At 45.1% G+C, this 18,939-nt stretch overlaps 3 protein-coding genes across 3 annotated transcripts; 2 read left to right on the top strand and 1 right to left on the bottom strand.

Moving 5' to 3' along the window:
* Positions 1 to 1,584: 1,584 nt before the first annotated feature.
* Positions 1,585 to 18,521, top strand: LOC149357107 (uncharacterized). Its single transcript, XM_089584435.1, has 8 exons — positions 1,585 to 1,633; positions 8,897 to 9,000; positions 9,081 to 9,348; positions 9,837 to 9,910; positions 10,371 to 10,670; positions 14,559 to 14,630; positions 15,926 to 16,145; positions 18,391 to 18,521. The coding sequence occupies exons 2-8, from the start codon at positions 8,923 to 8,925 to the stop codon at positions 18,498 to 18,500; spliced, it is 1,122 nt and encodes a 373-aa protein (XP_089440561.1). The 5' UTR covers positions 1,585 to 1,633; positions 8,897 to 8,922; the 3' UTR covers positions 18,501 to 18,521.
* LOC149357109 (uncharacterized) lies at positions 3,191 to 3,894 on the top strand. Its single transcript, XM_089575385.1, has 2 exons — positions 3,191 to 3,206; positions 3,260 to 3,894. The coding sequence occupies exons 1-2, from the start codon at positions 3,191 to 3,193 to the stop codon at positions 3,892 to 3,894; spliced, it is 651 nt and encodes a 216-aa protein (XP_089431511.1).
* On the bottom strand, positions 4,226 to 5,975 carry LOC149357108 (uncharacterized). Its single transcript, XM_089575384.1, has 3 exons — positions 5,805 to 5,975; positions 5,627 to 5,745; positions 4,226 to 5,122 (listed from the first exon to the last, which is right to left on the bottom strand). Exons 1-3 carry the CDS (start codon positions 5,935 to 5,937, stop codon positions 4,226 to 4,228), a joined length of 1,149 nt encoding a protein of 382 aa, XP_089431510.1. The 5' UTR covers positions 5,938 to 5,975.
* Positions 18,522 to 18,939: the final 418 nt, after the last annotated feature.

Below are 18,939 nucleotides of genomic sequence, written 5' to 3'. Positions count from 1 at the left end.
AACAAAACCAACAAAACAAAAAGAAGGCAAAGCAAAAGCTAAGGGCGAAGCGCCACACGAAGTATACTCAAGGTGCATTATTTGGCATTGATGTAAGCGCGGCTTAGGGCAGCTTAGGGCACCATGGTCGCATCCCCTTTCAGCTCAAGCCTCTAGTAAAGGCACAATACTTGCTCTCTATCCCTTTCTGTTCCCAGCAGGGGTACGAGCGCGAGAAGGAAGCAGCTAAGGCGAGCCACCTGCTCTGCAAGCAAATGCAGTATTAACCCTCTCAACAAGTGCCGTTTACAACCGGTCTCGAAATCTGGTAGCAGCGAGAGTACTGCGGGCTAATTGGTGTAACATGACAAAAGTAAGTAGTGAAAGAAACAGGACGTGGTAATAACTTCCGGGGATTCCGGTTCATACAGATTAAGGGGCAGCCCCACCCTTTCCGGCCGAATTTCGACGAAGGCGAAATTCTAGAGGCCCGTGTGCTGTGCGATGTCAGTGCACGTTAAAGAACCCCAGGTGGTCGAAATTTCCGGAGCCCTTCACTACGACGTCCATTACAACCTGAGTCATTTCGTGACGTTAAACCCCAATAAACCAAACCAAACCACTTTTTTTAAAATAGATACAGTGAAAGGCGACTGACTCATACTTCATCGCACTTGTCTCGCTGACAAAATTCTTTTCGCCTTCTTAGTAAGGTAAACGTGGTTGCTACTGGAAATAGCCTCTCGCCATGCTTCCAGGCTAGTTCCGTCTTTGGGAACACTAAAGAGCTAGGCCTGCTTCATGTAGGTTGTGTAGCTCCCATTGCAGCCATGTAATTATAATTTTCTTGCAGTAGCCAAATACGCGAAATATTCACGACAATGGACCGAAGCATGTGCGTCTCTGCAGTCTCATTCGAAAGGAGCACAGTCGGGTCCTTCGCATTGTTTGCACACCTGTAAGCTCAGCTCGGTCCTGAATCAGGGATTGCTACTTGTGGCACGATTACATGACACGGCTCTTAAAACCTTTGTGTGCGCCTGCTCCGAGGCGCAGAGCAGGCGAGCGCCCAACGTCGTCTGCTCGAGCAGACGACGCCGCTCCTCTCTATGGTCGGAAATATAGGTGCTTGGACAGCGAGCTGGATAAAAGCTTGTACCGTCTCAGAATTAAGTTGTTGAACAAAGATAATAGGGATATATCAAGGTTGGCTAATTTGATGACGAATCTGGCAAACTTTCTGCTCGTGCGCCATGAATAGGGGAGGCATCTCTCCGTGCTGCCCCCAGCGGCGGGGCCGTTTTCCGGTCACATGATTTTTTTCTTTCCTCCATGTGGCCACATGTTTGCGTGCTCGTCTCATGCTCGTTCGTCGTCGTTGTTGTTTGTGTGCTAGTGTGCTCAGGCCTCGCCCGCGCTGTTTTTGCCGTTTAGCTGTGTTACCTTTCATCGCAGTAAGACCGCGGTCGAAGATGACAGCACCATCATACGCTTACGTTGAATACAAGGACGGCGCAAAAGCCATCGTGCATATTTCAATGGTCAAGGACTTCGAACCAAAGGACGTGTGGGAAGTCACAAACAACAGGAAGATTTATTGGCGGCCATGAAGGCGAAGAAGGATTCTACGACGGCGATGTTGTGATTCTAGGACGTAAGTACGCATTTCAGATGTCGATTTTCTTATACCGCTGTCTCAGTAGCTAATATCATTCAAATTGAATAGCGTTAGCATCAAATATCTTTAATGAGCTGGCGCATGGGACATTGAATGTCGTTGGGTTCGAATGATGTCCGAACTCGAGCCACTCGCATTCGATCTCGTACTTCGATGATGTCTCGAGACGTCATGTACGCAGCAGAAACAAGGAAAGAGAAAGATAATGTGCGCGCCGCCAAAGTTTAAATTTCTTTAATCCAGTTCTGCTAAAAAATTTGTTAATTTTGGCATGAAACTATTCGCAAAGTAGGTTGTCGGTCGTGGATAGCCATTCCTCTCGTATCCGGCAGCGGCCGAGGACAAGGCACGGCCCTGCCAGGGACCGTCAGTCATTGGGCGCGTTAAGTTAAAGGACTCGAGCGCGCTCGAGTCGTCAGAGTGCGCTCCAAGTAAGCTAAACGACCACAACTGACTTCCGGTGTGTGTTTGCAGAGCGCGCTCTACGCGCTCCGCCCTCGACGACGGTGTGCGGGAGCGCGGGTCTGGTTTCGTCTGGCGACGTGACGTATTTCCGGGTACTATGGTTCTACTTCCTTTTTGGCGCCTTTCGCGGTTAACGGCAGTTATGGCTGCGCGGTCTGTGCTCGTCGTGAACACAAACACAGGTACGTACGTAAACTGTTGCTAGTTCGTCGGTGACCTTGTTTTAATCGTTGGTGCATTTGCAGGGTTCGTACTTGATACGGCTGCTGCGACTGTAGGACCTGACTTACTTGAGCTTTGCGGAGATGCGGCGGGCACAGGGTCGGATGTTTACGCGGAAACCGCTCAATGCGACGACTCAGGTGTGTATGAGTTTTTAATGCCTTGTTTCGTTCTTTGAGCCATAAAGAGTGTTCTGTTCGTTTCCAGGAAACGAGCAGTTACGAGCGACAACTGCGGGAATCTTGCGTTGAAAATCTAAATTCTTGCTTTTGCCTTGTGTTGCTGGCGTAGCGCAGCCAGCTTTATTGTAAAGCTGTAGCTAAGTTTATGGCACGTTGTCGAGCGCGATGTGTTGTACGTCGCCGCACTTAGCGAAAATAAGTACAAAGCGCGTTCGGAAATTCATGAAATCGGTACTTCCTTCAAACGTTGTACTTGGCGCAGGCAAACGCTCGTTCTTGCCAAAGTGCTTGCAACAGTAGGGTTCTTGAGAGAATATTATAATATATGAAATCTGTTTAAATTTCATGAGTTGCATTTTCACTGTGATAGAAATTGTGACATGATATGAATTTTCACTTTTTGCCGGGTTAATTTTCCGCTGTACTCGCACACAGGCGGTTATTGGAGGTATTCACTGCCACTATTTTTGACGCACAGGGTGACGAAGACCTCTTTTTTTTGTCACTTTTTTAGCGTCAATTCTTAAATGAGTCCTGATGTAGGCTGATGTACACCATGACTGAATGACTTTTACAGAGGACCAGTTTTCCCTCTGGACTGCTGAAAGTGATGACTACGACCATAACTACAACAGTGAGTAAAGCCTCTTTTCTTTGAATTGAAATGGTTTTCATGCTCTGTTACTAATCTCTTATGCGGGGGCTTAAGCTGTAGCTCTCCTTTATGCTGTAGGTCTCCCAAAAGAAAGTTCAAGTTGGGTACACGCCGAGGTACTTCTCCTGATTTCATCTTATGAGAATCATAAAGAAGACTTCAGTGATAGAAAGAGAAAGAGGAAAGACATTTGGAAACAAATTAGTGAAGAAATGTGCAAGCACGGGTACATGCGAACTGCTGCGGACTGTGAAACGAAGTTCAAAGGTCTCAAACGCACGTACGACAAGCACCGCCAGCACAAGAAGAAGAGTGGAAGAGAAAGAAAGGAGTGGCCATTTTTTCAGGTGATGGATGACTTGCTTGCAAATAACATAGAGTACCAGGCTCCAGTGGCGTCAAGCCAGCTCCCACAGCCCTCCACCTCAGCTGCCTGCGCATTAGCTGTGGCCACCCCGGGCATGAATGAACCACCGACAACAGAAGAAACTGTGCACTGCGAAAAGAACTCAAGAAATGATGGTGCTCCGGACCAGAAAAGCAAACCAAATGCGAAGCGTCGTCGAACACCGGCTGGTGTATTGGAGGAAATTCTGCTGAACTTGCACTCATGGCAGGATGAAGAAAGAAAAAGATACCAGCAGCAATTAAAGATGCAGAGGCTTAAACTGGGTATGCTAAAACGCCTCGCAGCACTGGGTAAGCAGCAGTGAACTTTGTGTTGTTCTTTTTGTGTGTCATGTTGGGGCAAAAACTTTGTTCATTTTGTATGCGTTTGCTGTTTGTATACTGTGCAATTTCTCAGTTTATATTCTAGTCAGTGAATGTGGTACAGGCCAGTACCGCCCAGTTTAGTTTTTATTCAGAGAAAACATCCAGACACTGTGTTCAATATTTTATTGCCAGTGAGAGTTCTTCTGGCCAAAAATGATCAACTCATGTACACAATAAATAATTTCACCACATAGAGCTTGTGCGTGTGATGCATCTTGCATGCATAGTACTTCGGGACTGGAAGTACCCTACCTGTTGTAAACCTTAACACTACTTTCTGCACAGAAAGCGTGTTATTGAATCCCTCTTCATTGCAGCGTGGCTGTCCGCAGGCTCTGTGTCCTCATCATCAAGAGGTGGATCTTTATCACTCTCTTCCTCGATGGTGCTGTCGTCGTCACCGAATGTGTCTTTGCATTGAAGGATTATGTTGTGAACGAGGCACGATGCCACAATATAGTTGCTCATTCTCACAGTGGGTTTCATGTCAAGGTACTTAAGCCTTCGGAGCTTTCCTTTCAGCTGAGCAAAAGCTCGCTCAATTACTGACCTTGCCGCCCCTAGCGTTTCATTGAACTTGACCTCCTGTGTTGTCAAGTGGCCATTGTTTCTGTACGGCCGCATGAGACCCATTGACAGGGGATAAGCTGAATCACCTAGAATATGAAAATTCTGCGGCAAGTTGCCTACTACCTCTTCAAGGCCAGATGTGGCGAAAACTCTGGCATCGTGCATCCGTCCTGGGCTGCCTGCGTGTACATTAGTGAATATCATATTGCTGTCGCAGCAACCCTGCAAGATGACTGAGTGGAATTCCTTCCTGTTGCAGTATGCATCTTGTTCGTTTTCCGGGGCCTTGATTGCAATGTGGCATCCGTCCACAGCTCCAACAACTCCTGGAAAGCGCCATTTTCGGGCAAATTCCCGAGCAACATCTTGCAGGTTTGCAGGCCAACGGATGAGTTCTTTTGCAGCACGTGCCCAGACCTCTATAATGCGATCTGTTAGATAAAACAGTAAGCCCTTGTTGATCCCAAATCTATCTGCCACTCCACGAAACGATTCCTGGTTGCCCAGCAACCACAATGTCATCAGGACTTTAGTTTGCAGAGGTATTCGAGGTGCCCTCTCCATGATGAGCCACTCTTGCGTGATTCTCAGCAGCACCTGCATGGCAACCACAAAGTTTTGAATGTCCAGTGGTTGCTGCTCCTGCTCAAGATATGAGCTTAGATATAATGAATTTCATCAGCAACAAAATTGGCCAGTGCATTTTAAGATACTAGCTCACTGCAGTTACAAAATGTATAGAAAGTGTTGCCCTTTTACCGTCATAAACTAACTCACGAGCGTGTTTAGTGCTTGCTTGTGCTTAGGGAGCCACTGGGGCCGAATTACGGATCGCGCCCAGTCCAAAATAATCTCAAAACCGCTCTCGCTGCCCCGCTCCTATTGGTTGGCCGCGACGCCGGTCACCCAAATCATACACTCGTAGTCGCCATGGTGGACAAACAAAATTGTAGCAAAACTGTCAGCTGGGCTTGTTGATTTATAGTTATTAAAAGCTGTTGCAGCGCTCAAGGACGGCACACAGTGAAGCACAGCACCATCCTGTGCTTCTCTGTGTGTCGTTCTTTAGCGCTGCACAACAAAATTGATCGCGTCGTTTACCTCGAAGGTGCTTCGGGTCATCCGGAAATGCTCCTTGAACTGCATGTCTGTGTACCGAGGTACTACGTTGAGTACGTATCCTTCAAGGCCACGGATGCTCCTCTCGGCGATTCTGTGGTCTTCATACGAAGAGAGCAAAGTTAATATTCTGTAATGCGATAAAGCAGTGGAATCTTACCTTGAATGGCAACACGGGCAGCTTGCAGCATGAAGGTAAACCGCTGCTGCTGCCTGCGCCTACGGGCGTCAAGTTCGTCGAGTTCGTCGTCGTCTAGCAAGAATTGAAGTAACTTGCGCTTGACTGCTGCCATGGTCAAAATGCGCGCGAAATATTGCCCGGAAACGGAAATGGTGGAAACGTCAGGTGGCGCGCTCATGCGTGCACGGGAATCAAATGGCCGTTAAGTTGCGCTCCGTCTGAGCTCCTAGGTGTCGCGCTCGAGTACTCCGCCTCGGAGCTCGGAGCAGGCTAACTTAACGCGCCCATTTTGGGTTCTGTGCTTCTTGTTGGTTGGCGTTCCGCGTGCGTTTAGCTCTGGATTGCTTGAAGTTGTAACTTAGCTCCTCACGTTTACGATGTCATCTGCACGTTTCGCGTTTCTCCACTTTACACCATGTTAGTCATGTTGCATGTATATTATAGTGCCTAGAATATTAAGCACCATATCGTTTGTTTACGTTTATTGAATATTTCCTGTACATTGCTATTGCTTTTGATGTTCACAGTGCGGCAGCGTGATCGTGTAGCTGCTGGCTGCGCCCGCGTATATGAAGGGCACGAATTTAAAAATTCATTCTTTTTAACCAGCCATAGGTATTATGCAGAGCGGCGAAAGACGATGGTGTAGAGGGGGAGCTGAAAATCCAAAGGCTACACCTCATAGCTAACAGACCACAACTGAAGGTACCAATCAAGAACATACAACTGGAAGTATTCATGTGATTTCATGGATATTATTTGGTGTCCTACTCCCAGCTTCAGGGCGCAGGTTGGTGGAGGAAGGGCTAAGGCAATTACACACACACTGTAGCTTCTTGACATGCTTCATGGGCACCAAAGGTATTGTTCCTGGAAGGAGGGAGGGGGGTGCTTGTTGAGATGCCAGCTGTACAGTAGCACTGCAAAGCAAATTGAGCCCCTTCTTTACTCCTCCTTAGATACCTGCCTGCCGCGAATTATTTTCAACTACCCAGAGCATTCAGTGTCCACTGACATTTCACGGCACACGGGCATTTTTGATTGTCATCACAAAAATACAGCTGCCACGGTTTGAATAAAAAATTAGTCTATAGTGGTTTGCATTGATCGAAGGGCACGCTGCTGTCTGAGCTAGGCTGGATAAAGATTAAAGAAAAGAAAATCCAATCATTCTTTTGAATTGGGATGAAGTGAACATTGTAAGGAGTAGTGTCAGTGTCATCTGTCAGTGTTTTCTTGTAATTCCTACTTTAATAATTAGTAGATCCTAGGCCCAATCCCCGCTGCGGCAGCCGTGCGATTCAATGGGAGTGAAATGCACAAGGTCCCCCCATGTGCAGTGATGACAGAGCGTGTGACGTTGAAGAACCCCAAATTGTATAAATTATTCTGCCGTGGGATAAATTATTCAATAGCCCGCCACTATGGCGTTTTGAAGCCCATCTGCCGTTTGGGATGTTAAACCCCAAAATTCACTTTATAGTCGACATTAATAATTCACTCTTTTAATATGGGTTTGAAGAGTTAGACCAAAAATTTTTGCTTGCGTGTTCTGTTCTTTCAGATGATGTGCTAGACATTAGTATACATGAATTACATTGTGGTATTAGGCTACGACCACTAAATGATTTATAATTAGATTTCCTCTTTATGCTGGTTCGGTTTTGCTCTCATCAGCCATTTGATTGCTGTGACATGTGGTTCATGTTTCAGTCGTGTAGCATGAAAAAAAAAGCCAATATGACTGCTGATGCGTCGTACCGCCTGTTGCAGCAGGCTTGTTTGTGTTGCAGAAATTAAAACAAATTAACAACCTTAGTTTTTAGCAGCTGTCATGACCTGAACACACACTGTTACTTGTCATTGCTATCGCTTGGTTGATGAACCCAAACCCAGAAAAAGCTTCAAGAAGAAATTGAATTATAAATAATTTAGTCGTAGTGGTTGAATACCACATTGTGAACCATCTGTATTTTAAAAGCCAACACATCCTTTGCAAGAAGAAAACATGTGACTGAAATTTGTGTCTATGGTTCTTTAAATGCTCAATTAAGATTTGGAAAGTTGTTGAGTGCCATGAAAATGGTGTGGAATAGATGCTTCTGAAAAACTACCCTTTGCATGGCTCAAGCTTGTTTTTTTAGCACAAATAAAAGCCCGTGAAAATTTTGGAAGTATTATGGGGCAGCTTGCTCCATGTGCTCAAATTCGCTGCGACTGCAGCACTTCTATCTTCGACTTCATAAAGGGCCACTTGTGTATCCCTTCTGCACTACCCACGAGGCTTTACATTGCTGGTGGTTTCGAGCTATGTGCTTGCAGCCGTTGGTGGTAAGCGTATTTCACCAGAGGTCAGACTACTACAGAAGCAAAGATTGATCACTCACTGCTGCTGCTCTTGGCTGTTGTCAATGGCCAATATTGAGTAGAGTGCGAAGTTCTGCTAGCCAAAAGAGGTAATGAAAATTACATTGAGTGGCTTTCACTTCACGTTGTGCAGCTGCCAATAGCAGTGTTGTGTTCCTTTAGCGTAGCAATGGTTTTAATTCACACTGGTTACATTCTTACATCAATCATTGTCTGGCCACACACACCACAGCTCAGCAGCATCTCTGTCAGTTCACACAGACGCACACGTAACTGTTGCTACTGGGTCAGTTGCTGGGGCAGTGGCTCCATCTGCCGTAATGTGCACGACACACATGCATACACAGCAGGCAGAGTCGGGACGGCAACAATTAGTGGCTCCTCTTTGATATAACAAATTAGTAGCTGCTGCTGCGCTGCTTTAAGGGTGTCTTGGACCGTGAGAAAAAGAACAGAGAACCGTGAGAAAAAGAACAGAGAAAATGCTTAAACTAAGCATAAAAAAAACGATGAGTGCCAATATTTCAGCGGCGCATTTTGGCCGGCTGCCCGCAGAATAGATGTTGTTTTCTTTAAACACGGATGTAATAGCTGTGCTCGGTTTGTGGGAGAAAACCTCAGTAAGGTTTTTGTCACATGGTTTGTACTTGCACAGTCCTTCAAGGCTTGCAAATATTACTCAGTAAAATTAATTTCTTTTGCAGTTGACAAGGCAGACCTCATCAAAAGGATGATGAAGAAGCGGAAGAGTGTGCCACGCACAGTGATAGAAGAGGCAAGCCACCGGGTCATCAATCGACCATTAGAGGTAGCCTTACTGCTCATGTGAATTCTGTAGCCTTTGCATTTAATGCATTACTGTAATTTTGTTTTCGTATTTGTTTCAAGGCTCATCAGCTGAACCCCACAGCAAAAGAAATGAAAAAAAGTGCAGCTTCTGCAAAAAGAGCAACAATGAAGCATATCGCCAAAAAGCGGGCACAAGCCTGTCAGTCTGACACAGACAGCGACGATGACGTGGTGCCTGGCAAACTGTTGAGGAGAGCTGAAAAGCGGATCTTAACGCTTGAAGAGAAACTCAAGGTATCAGAGAGGGCCCGGCTGGATGAAGTGCAGCGAAATCATGAGCTCCAGGAGCTCATGGGCACGACCATAAGTAAGTGGCTAATTAATATTGCAGACATCTGATTGTCCCAGAAAGGAAAAAAAAATAAGTGGCTTTTGCACTGTTTGAAGCAGGCAGCATGAGAAAGATGTCGGCAATGCAGTAATTTTTATTTTTGGAAATAAAAAATATGTACTTTGCTTTCAGTAAAACCTGTGTCTAGTGTGCAGTTTGACTGAGCATTTAGTGTATGACTTTGCTCTGGAAGTGCACAAGCAGGATATTAAACCATTATCTTGCAGTGAAGTGAGTACTGACTATAAATCATTGCTGCAAGGGGTTCCTGGATTTGATTGGCAGGGAGTTAGGAACAATTTCTCATCTGTTGCATTTTGCAAGCCATGCTTGGGTATTTCTGAGGCGAAAATATCAGACATTTAAATCTCATGGCTGGCAACTGTGCTAAATATCGATTAATGCCCACTGAAAGCTCTTATTGTGGAATGTCCAATTGGTCATTGTGTTCATGGCTTCTGCAGGGCGACTGGAACACAACGTGATGGCTGCACTAGCATGCAAGAAAACGCAAGCAGCTTCGAGGCAGCCATCTGAGGTATGAATCACAGTACAATAACATTGCATTATCTCTCATCTACAGATATACATTCAGTGTAATGAACCTCATACTATATGTGCAGCATATTTGTGTCGCTTTTTATGTTTAGGTAAAACCCAGTTGCTCACTTGTGTCTCGATGTGCTCTAAGAATTAACTAGCTAACATAACGCATGGTTGGCAACATCTTTAAACTAATTTTTCATTTTTAATGCCTTCCTAGATCAGGGTCCCGAAGAGAAGACTGAAAGATTTAAAGCACACCGATAGGAAATCACAGTATGATTCTAGAGATTGTACAGCCAATGTAAGGTGGCTATTTCTACAAAATAATTGCCTGCCTATGGGTAGCACAACATGGCAATCCTGTAGCCATTCAACGCCATGCCGATTCGAGGCATTCACCGAAATATCTTTGCTCTTCGATGTGTTGAACGCTTTCTTGACACCACTTTCAGGAGACTGACTTTGACCCAACCAACCGAGGGTTACAGAGTCCAAACTCAGCACCCCGCTCCCAAGATTCAGTCATGGAGATGGTACTCCCCCAAGAGGCTTGTGAGAGCTACCAGCAGGAGGCCAGCCCTGTGTCTGAATATTTGGGGCCAGTAATTGCCCCTCCGAACACAAGCAGAACTTCAGGCACCCCTGAGAGGCAAGAGGTGCCACCAAACTTTCGGCTGTCATCCTTATGCAACAGGCAGGCCAACCCGCAAGAGCCAGAAGAGCACCAGCCTTCACCCAGGTCGCAGATTCAAGTAAGAGGCTCTGTGTCTCTTGAAAGCTTCACAAATGCGGGCATCTTTTTGTGTTACTGAAGTCATTAGCAAAACGTTCAGTTGGGCGAGTTGGTAGATATTCATGATTTGAACAGCGCGAACTACAAGGGACAAGAAAAAAAGGGACACAGGACGAGCGCTGACTCGCAACTAAAAGGTTTATTCACTGAAACCTTCTTATATGAAGAAACAATCAACGGGAAAAAAACAACATAAAAAAACTAAAAACCATGAAACGCAACATTCGTCAGGTGCTCCCGAGAAAATTCATCTCCCTATCGCAGAGGAAAACAGATGGTTTGCTGACGCAATTCAGTTGATCCCCTGCGATGTGAAAAGCCTCGACAACTTCTCGGGTCGTCAGATCACTGTGGGTGTATAGTACACGTGTTTGATTGAATATTGCAGTGCATTTTTTTCTTTTTCATGACTTTACATTCTAGACATTGTTTGACCAAATGTGAAAGGTCATCACCGTTGTTTAAGTTGTTCCTGTGCTCTTGCAGGCGCTTGTTAAGGCAACGCCCTGTCTGACCAATGTAACGCGATCCACAGGAAAGGGGCACATTGTATACAACACATGTTTTACAGGCCACAAACTTATCCCTGTGTGCAACGCCACATCCTTCTTTTTTCTTCTTGGCCTCTTTCTTTCAATGGCAGGGCATATCTGTTTGAGCTTGACGGGGGCTGAAAGGAACACGCCAACTTTGTACTTACTTGCTACGTTCTTTAGTCCGTGGGAGACGCGGTGAACATATGGCAAAACGGCAAATTTCTTTTCAGGCTGGACGTCTGTCGTAAGCGGAGTGGCCTGACGCTTTAATGACTGAATTAAACGAGAACACGCCCCTGCTATCATCTGGTCTTGATATCCAGCAAACTTAACCCTAGACAACTGGGTCTGGAAGCTATCTTGAATGGTGTGATGACAGGATTTGGTCCAAGCACTTCGCAAGCAAGAACTGATTATGCTATTTTTTACCAATTTGGAATGACCGGAGTGAGAATTAAGAAGTGTCTTTGACGACCTCGGGTTATACTTCCAGCAAACATGGTTCTGCTCGAAATGCAGCCGCAGGTCTAAAAACTGCAGTTCGTCGTTAACTGGTGCCTCAAAAGTGAACTGTAACCCCGACCCACACTCCCTGAACACTTTTAGAATGTCAACCATTCGAGCCGGAAAACGCCCACGTTCTACAAAAATAAGATAGTCATCGACATATCTGACGGTCTTGAGATGTAGGCCAGACAGGTTCTTTTCCAGATCCCTGTCAACGTACAACAGAAAAATGTCACTTAAGACAGGGGCGACGCTGGACCCGATGCACACTCCTGATTTCTGCGCAAATAGCTTGCCTTGCCACCCTATGAAAGTGGAATGCAAATAAAACCGTAGCAATTCTAGGAAGTTTTCCACAGACATCCCGCATTGTGTTACGAACGCCACTTCGTCATTATCTTCTGTAATGTACCTTTTCACACGCTTTAACAGGCAGTCATGTGGAAGGCTATAATACAGGTCTGTGACATGGCCCCTGTCTTAAGTGACATTTTTCTGTTGTACGTTGACAGGGATCTGGAAAAGAACCTGTCTGGCCTACATCTCAAGACCGTCAGATATGTCGATGACTATCTTATTTTTGTAGAACGTGGGCGTTTTCCGGCTCGAATGGTTGACATTCTAAAAGTGTTCAGGGAGTGTGGGTCGGGGTTACAGTTCCCTTTTGAGGCACCAGTTAACGACGAACTGCAGTTTTTAGACCTGCGGCTGCATTTCGAGCAGAACCATGTTTGCTGGAAGTATAACCCGAGGTCGTCAAAGACACTTCTTAATTCTCTCTCCGGTCATTCCAAATTGGTAAAAAATAGCATAATCAGTTCCTGCTTGCGAAGTGCTTTGACCAAATCCTGTCATCACGCCATTCAAGATAGCTTCCAGACCCAGTTGTCAAGGGTTAAGTTTGCTGGATATCAAGACCAGATGATAGCAGGGGCGTGTTCTCGTTTAATTCAGTCATTAAAGCGTCAGGCCACTCCGCTTACGACAGACGTCCAGCCTGAAAAGAAGAAATTTGCCGTTTTGCCATATGTTCACCGCGTCTCCCACGGACTAAAGAACGTAGCAAGTAGGTACAAAGTTGGCGTGTTCCTTTCAGCCCCCGTCAAGCTCAAACAGATATGCCCTGCCATTGAAAGAAAGAGGCCAAGAAGAAAAAAGAAGGATGTGGCGTTGCGCACAGGGATAAGTTTGTGGCCTGTAAAACATGTGTTGTATACAGTGTGCCCCTTTCCTGTGGATCGCGTTACATTGGTCAGACAGGGCGTTGCCTTAACAAGCGCCTGCAAGAGCACAGGAACAACTTAAACAACGGTGATGACCTTTCACATTTGGTCAAACATTGTCTAGAATGTAAAGTCTTGAAAAAGAAAAAATGCACTGCAATATTCAATCAAACACGTGTACTATACACCCACAGTGATCTGACGACACGAGAAGTTGTCGAGGCTTTTCACATCGCAGGGGATCAACTGAATTGCGTCAGCAAACCATCTGTTTTCCTCTGCGATAGGGAGATGAATTTTCTCGGGAGCACCTGACGAATGTTGCGTTTCATGGTTTTTAGTTTTTTTATGTTGTTTTTTCCCGTTGATTGTTTCTTCATATAAGAAGGTTTCAGTGAATAAACCTTTTAGTTGCGAGTCAGCGCTCGTCCTGTGTCCCTTCTTTTCTTGTCCCTTGTAGTTCGTGCTGTTCAAATCATGAAGTCATTAGGTCTCCTGATAAACAACCAGTTCAATTCTTTTTTCGTGGCAACAAAGTTTTGAAACATAGGAGTCAGTGCCCGAGCATTGAAAATGGCTTGTAGATGAGAGGAATACCTTAGTTTCGAAGCACACGCAGGAGCTGCCTGCTAGTCCCTTTTTACACATATGAATAGCTGCATGCAGCTTTGGTGCCGATGATGATTGCTGTTCTTTCAAAGCGATGGAGGAAGTAGCAGGAGAAACCGGACCACAGCAGGATGGAACCTGCCAGTCATGCTGTGCAAATGAAGCTTTTATTATACCACTTCGGCTGCTGAATTCTGGATTTTCTCTTTTTTTTAGCCTGTGTTCTGTAGTGCAGGTAGTCTTGGACCAAGAAGAGCCATCAAAACCTGAAGGCATTGAATATAGTTGCTGTCACTGTGTGTAGTGTATATGTAGATTTTACTATCAGAAATGCTTTCATGGCTCATGCACCCACGTGTAACGATAATGCAGTCGGTGCGCGTTCTTGTGTGTGACGCTGGTCATTGCTGCTTGCATGTTTTGTCATTTCCCCTCTCCCATAGTTACGTGTAGCCTTCTTGCTTGCTTAAATGAAGCTTTCACTGTTTATTCTCTCCTCTGGCTTCATAAGAAGTAGGACTCTTGCCCTTATTTCGCTGCCTCTTATTTTAGTTTAACAGCAGCTGTGGAGGCTGACTGGCGATCATAATTAGTGCTGCTCCGAGTAGACATGAAGAGGCCATATTGTGAACTTTATTTTGGTTAGAGGTCTCGAGCCCCAAGACCTCAACCCTTGGTAACTCCTCTGCTTATGTAACGCCCTCTTTGGCACACCCGTTTCTTTTGTCCGCAACTTGTTGCATGTACTCCCATCCATATGCTCAAATTGTCGCTGATGCGCTCACTGCATTCTTTTGACCTGAAGGCTAATGAGTAATTTCATGCTAATTGTGGTGCAAAGTTTACTTCAGTACGCCCATGCTAGACTCAAGAGTGAGCTGCTGGTCATGTTGGCAAATTTTCTTCCTGTTTGTAAGCATTGAAAGAGGATATGCGGCTTTGATTTCTACTAAAATGTGTAATAAATTGCAGACACTCCAGCCAGCAGCTGCTGGAGGCGACACCATTTCAAAGGCTCCACTCTTCGTGGCTGTGGATGGAAAGGCAAGCTCAATTTTACACTTTACAACAAACTGCTTTTCACTTATATTTGTGTGGGTGATGATAATCCTGAATAGACACCAAATTTTAGTTGCATATTTTCTCCTTTTTATTAATGTTTAAGACATCTCAATAGATGAAAAACAGCTGGTATTTCCCAACAACTAAATACTTTATAATTGACATTCTTTGAAAAGCCAAATGATGGCTATAATGTCAAATGTCAGTGTAGTTCACGAGGTATACAAGAAGCTTAAATTTAAAAATGTGCCTTAATTAAAAAAAGGGGGGGGACTGGTTTTAAAAGGCCGCTGCGATGTTTTCTTCGGTGCCTATTAATCACATTAAATTGAATCAGCATGCGTTCCAGAGAACAGTGTAAAAAGAATTATTCAAATCAAAGCATGCAAATGAGTTATTACTTTGAAAATTCAAAATAAAGAGATGAGATGAAAACTCATTTCGCTCGCCTGTTTCACCCACCCAGTACTGAGATAAGGCGCTACCAATTGGAACTGTGCCTAGTAGGCAGTGGAAGCTTGCATGCGATTTTTGCTATGCTGGTGCAGCCCACATCTGAGCATTTGGAGGACAGGGCAGAGCCCAACAAAAGAAGCTCCTAGATGTTTCTTTGTTGGTAAGATTGAAGGTGTCCCCCTCCACCTATTATCCCCACCCTCGCCTCCCGTCCTGTCTGCCCTTTCTCCACATTTTTGGGAAAGGTGTGTGGACCGGCTTTTTTTTCCTGCCTTGGACTTCGCGAGTCGAAATATGACGAAAATGTTATTTTCGCAAATTTTTGGCTCTCGAAACCTATGTCCCCCCTCACATGCTCAGGTGGGAACTGAAATGTTTTTAGAGCGTGTAAATGGCCGACATTGGTGCATTTGACAACAGCTTTAGCATTGCCCTTTTTTTCTTCAGCAAAATGGAAGGTCAAGAAAAAAAGTGTGATGTGTAGGCGAGCACTGTGCACCTAATGCAACGCTATTAAAGCATTCTCATTTGTGACTTGGTAAAGCGCCGCTAACTTTATGCTGCCTGCTCTGCCTATGACAGACTACAGTTGAATGGTGGTTCTGAGGTTAGTGGCAGTGGCTGCTTTTATCAGTCAGCAAAACGTAGCTGTCTTGGGCAGTAGTGTGAACAAGAAGCTTGGCAGATTTCTCGAATAAAGATAAGAAAATGATGCTCTCTCTAACCTCCTCTTTTCTCACAGCGCTCAGTTAGAACTGAGTACTTTCATTGAGTTGGAGTTTTCAGTTGAGTTCACTAAAATGTTTTGCTTCTTTTGTTAGGTCCACATTGGCAATAACTTTTTCATAGACGCTGAGAGATGGAAATGGATGTGCGCGGCAAGTACAGACTCCCAGTTTGCCCGAGAAATCATGCGCTACTTCTGGGATTCTGCGACGCTGAAAAACAGGAGCGTTACTGGAAGAGCTTGCCAATACAAGCTGAAAGACGGGGCCCAGGCAAAGCCAGCACTGACGCCCGAAAAGCTCAAAGCAGTGCGGAGTGAGTAGGCTTACATTGCTTAAATGAAATCTCAATGTGATTCAACGAATTGTAAAGGCTTGAATATGTCAAGCTTTCAGCTAAACCATGTCAGGTTCTTTTTTCCGTCACTGAAATCTTGAATGGTAACGTAATTGCCTTCCTGCTTTATTCTTTAAAACAGTGTTATCAGTCTCTTTTGCTATTTTTATTTTACTAGTAGCCTTTCAGCACTACATTATGGCACCCGCTGTGTATAAACAAAAAAAATGGGGACACAGGCAACTACTATGTGTGAACTTGGATGTTTTCGCCATGAGGACAGAATATGGCATATGTTCACATGCACAGTGATGTGATTGCTGCGCCAAACTGTGCCAAAAGGCATAGCCTGCTACATGCTGCTACATTATGCCAAATTACAAGAAGTCTGCGCCAGGCCTGCACCGGAACTCCGTATTTCCATGGGAACAAAATTCTCGGGAGCTGCGTTTTATCCCTGGTGAACATATGTATGCTGGCCTGGTGCCCGTTGCTTCCCAGAGTCATGAAAACAGGAGCGAAATAGGCCTGCAGCACGCAGGGATTTACTCTGGTCATCCTGCGGCGGGGAGGGTACACTGGGTATGCGCATGGCACAAACATTCACAATTGGTGCCGGCCATGAATTCCATGTCATTGCTCGGCATAGTCAACTGCACGCAACTTCAGTTTTGCATCGTCATGTTGAGTGAGAACAGTAAGAACAGTGCACGATGCGCGCAAAGTCATACAGGTGCCTCGCATGCGACGCTAAAATTGGAACTCTCGAGAAAGTGACTGTACTGGTGCAGCGGCGGCACTTCACGCCGCCGCTTTAGTATACTGCCGCATTCATCTGATTGATGCTAGATTACTTGTTCATAGCTGCAGGGTAACATTTTAAATAGTTTTAGCGTAGTGCGATTCGCATCATCATCATCAGCCTGACTACACCCACTGCAGGGCAAAGGCCTCTCCCATGTCTCTCTCCATTTAACCCTGTCCTTTGCTAGTAGCCGCCACTGTATCCCCGCAAACTTCTTAATCTCATCCGCCCACCTAACTTTCTGCCGTCCCCTGCTACGTTTGCTTTCTCTTGGAATCCACACCATTACCCTTAAGGACCAGCGGTTATTTTGCCTTCGCATTACATGCCCTGCCCAAGCCCACTTCTTCCTCTTGATTTCAACAAGGATGTCATTAACCCGCATTTGTTCCCTCACCCACTCCGCCCTCTTCCGATCTCTTAAGGTTACACCTATCATTTTCCTTTCCATAGCTCGCTGCATTGTTCTTAACTTAAGCTGAACCCTCTTTGTTACGTGGAGGCGATTCGCATACTGCTACCGTAAACCGTGCCCGCGTTGAGCTATCTGCACGTGCTTTGATCGCCTTGAAGAGCGCACATCGGCCATTGCGCAGGCATAGTTTTGTCTGCGACTCATCTGCGAAAGCGGACCATGCTGTGGTAAAACTATCTGATAACTCGATTGTTTTCTTTTACACATTGTTTTTCTTTCAAACATAGCTGCTAGGAACAGCAAAATATGGTGTGCGGTGACGCGTGACACTTTGTCCTATGTGAGTTGCACCGAGCTGCTCCGTAGTGGCTTCGGCCATCTTATCACTGCATGTATGTATAGGCGCACTAGGTTCATTCAAGAGGCAGAATAAAGGACGTCAGGACAGCATTGAGATGTCGTGCAGACTGGGTTATTTTTCGCTCCAAGGGAACAACATAAGTGGGAAGGAGGAAACAAGCGAGAGAGAGAGGCACGGTTCCCTTTCATCGCGTCCCCCACATATGAATCCAGTGATGGACCCGAAGTGTCTTTTTTAGAAGTGAATAATAAAAGTGTTGTACTTTCAAGGCAGGCGTTCTTGGCATTTTCAGTGATTGCATCAATTTAACTTCTTTCTGCATCCATCTGTAGGATGTCTAATTTCTGTGCAGCAGTCATTCCTAACAGAATTAATTGTTTTGAATAGCCAGTATATGTTAACTAGCAAGCCTGCTTGCTATTTAGAATTGGAACAAAACTTCATTTTGTCATGCTTACAAAGGGCACATTGTGCTGAAGACCACCGATTCAATGTGTGATTAACAGTGGCTTGTGTTTATCTGCTTTTTTGCGAAGGACAGAATTTTGCCACTTTTCTTTTTCAGCTGCATTTCGAGATTTCTTGTCCTTCAATCACAGTGACTTGAATCGGTTTTCTGATTTGTATTTTTTTTTCTTTGTAGGGGCTTATGGTGCATATGTGCAGGGACACCCGAATGAAAAGCACAGTGAGGACGAGAGGATAAAGTTTCTGAACAAACATCTGGCCTCAATGCTGCGCGACATGCATTAATAAAGGATGTCCGCGAAAGCATTGCAGTCCTTCAAGCTGAGCTTTACAGCACCATCCTTTTTACGCATGCGTGGTGCAGCAACATTATGATGCATATTTTGAAGACATTTTTTTAATTTTTTTTATTATTATTTACAAAATACTGCGGACACTGAGTCCAAGCAGGGTGGGCGAACAAGTCAAACAGCAAAAAACGCAACAGTTCAAAAAAAGAACAACACAATACAGCAATAATTGGTTACAACTCATGAGACGATGGTTTAACTAGCTGATTCCAATCTGTTATTGTGCGTGGAAAGAACGAAAACTTGTCTGTTCTAGCGAATATAGGGGTTAGAGAAGTGGAATGGTGTTGACGAGTTTGTCTGGTTGGTGCCGGCGTTAAGTATGATGAGGGATCCAAACCAAGTTTGTTATGTAATAAGAGAAATAAATTCTA

This window comes from Amblyomma mixtum, chromosome 3 (genome assembly GCF_055824585.1).
Source record: "Amblyomma mixtum isolate Tamu chromosome 3, ASM5582458v1, whole genome shotgun sequence".
Lineage (NCBI taxonomy): Eukaryota > Metazoa > Arthropoda > Arachnida > Ixodida > Ixodidae > Amblyomma > Amblyomma mixtum.
The sequence above is the reverse complement of the archived record's forward strand: the minus strand, read 5'-3'. Positions and strand labels throughout refer to the sequence as shown.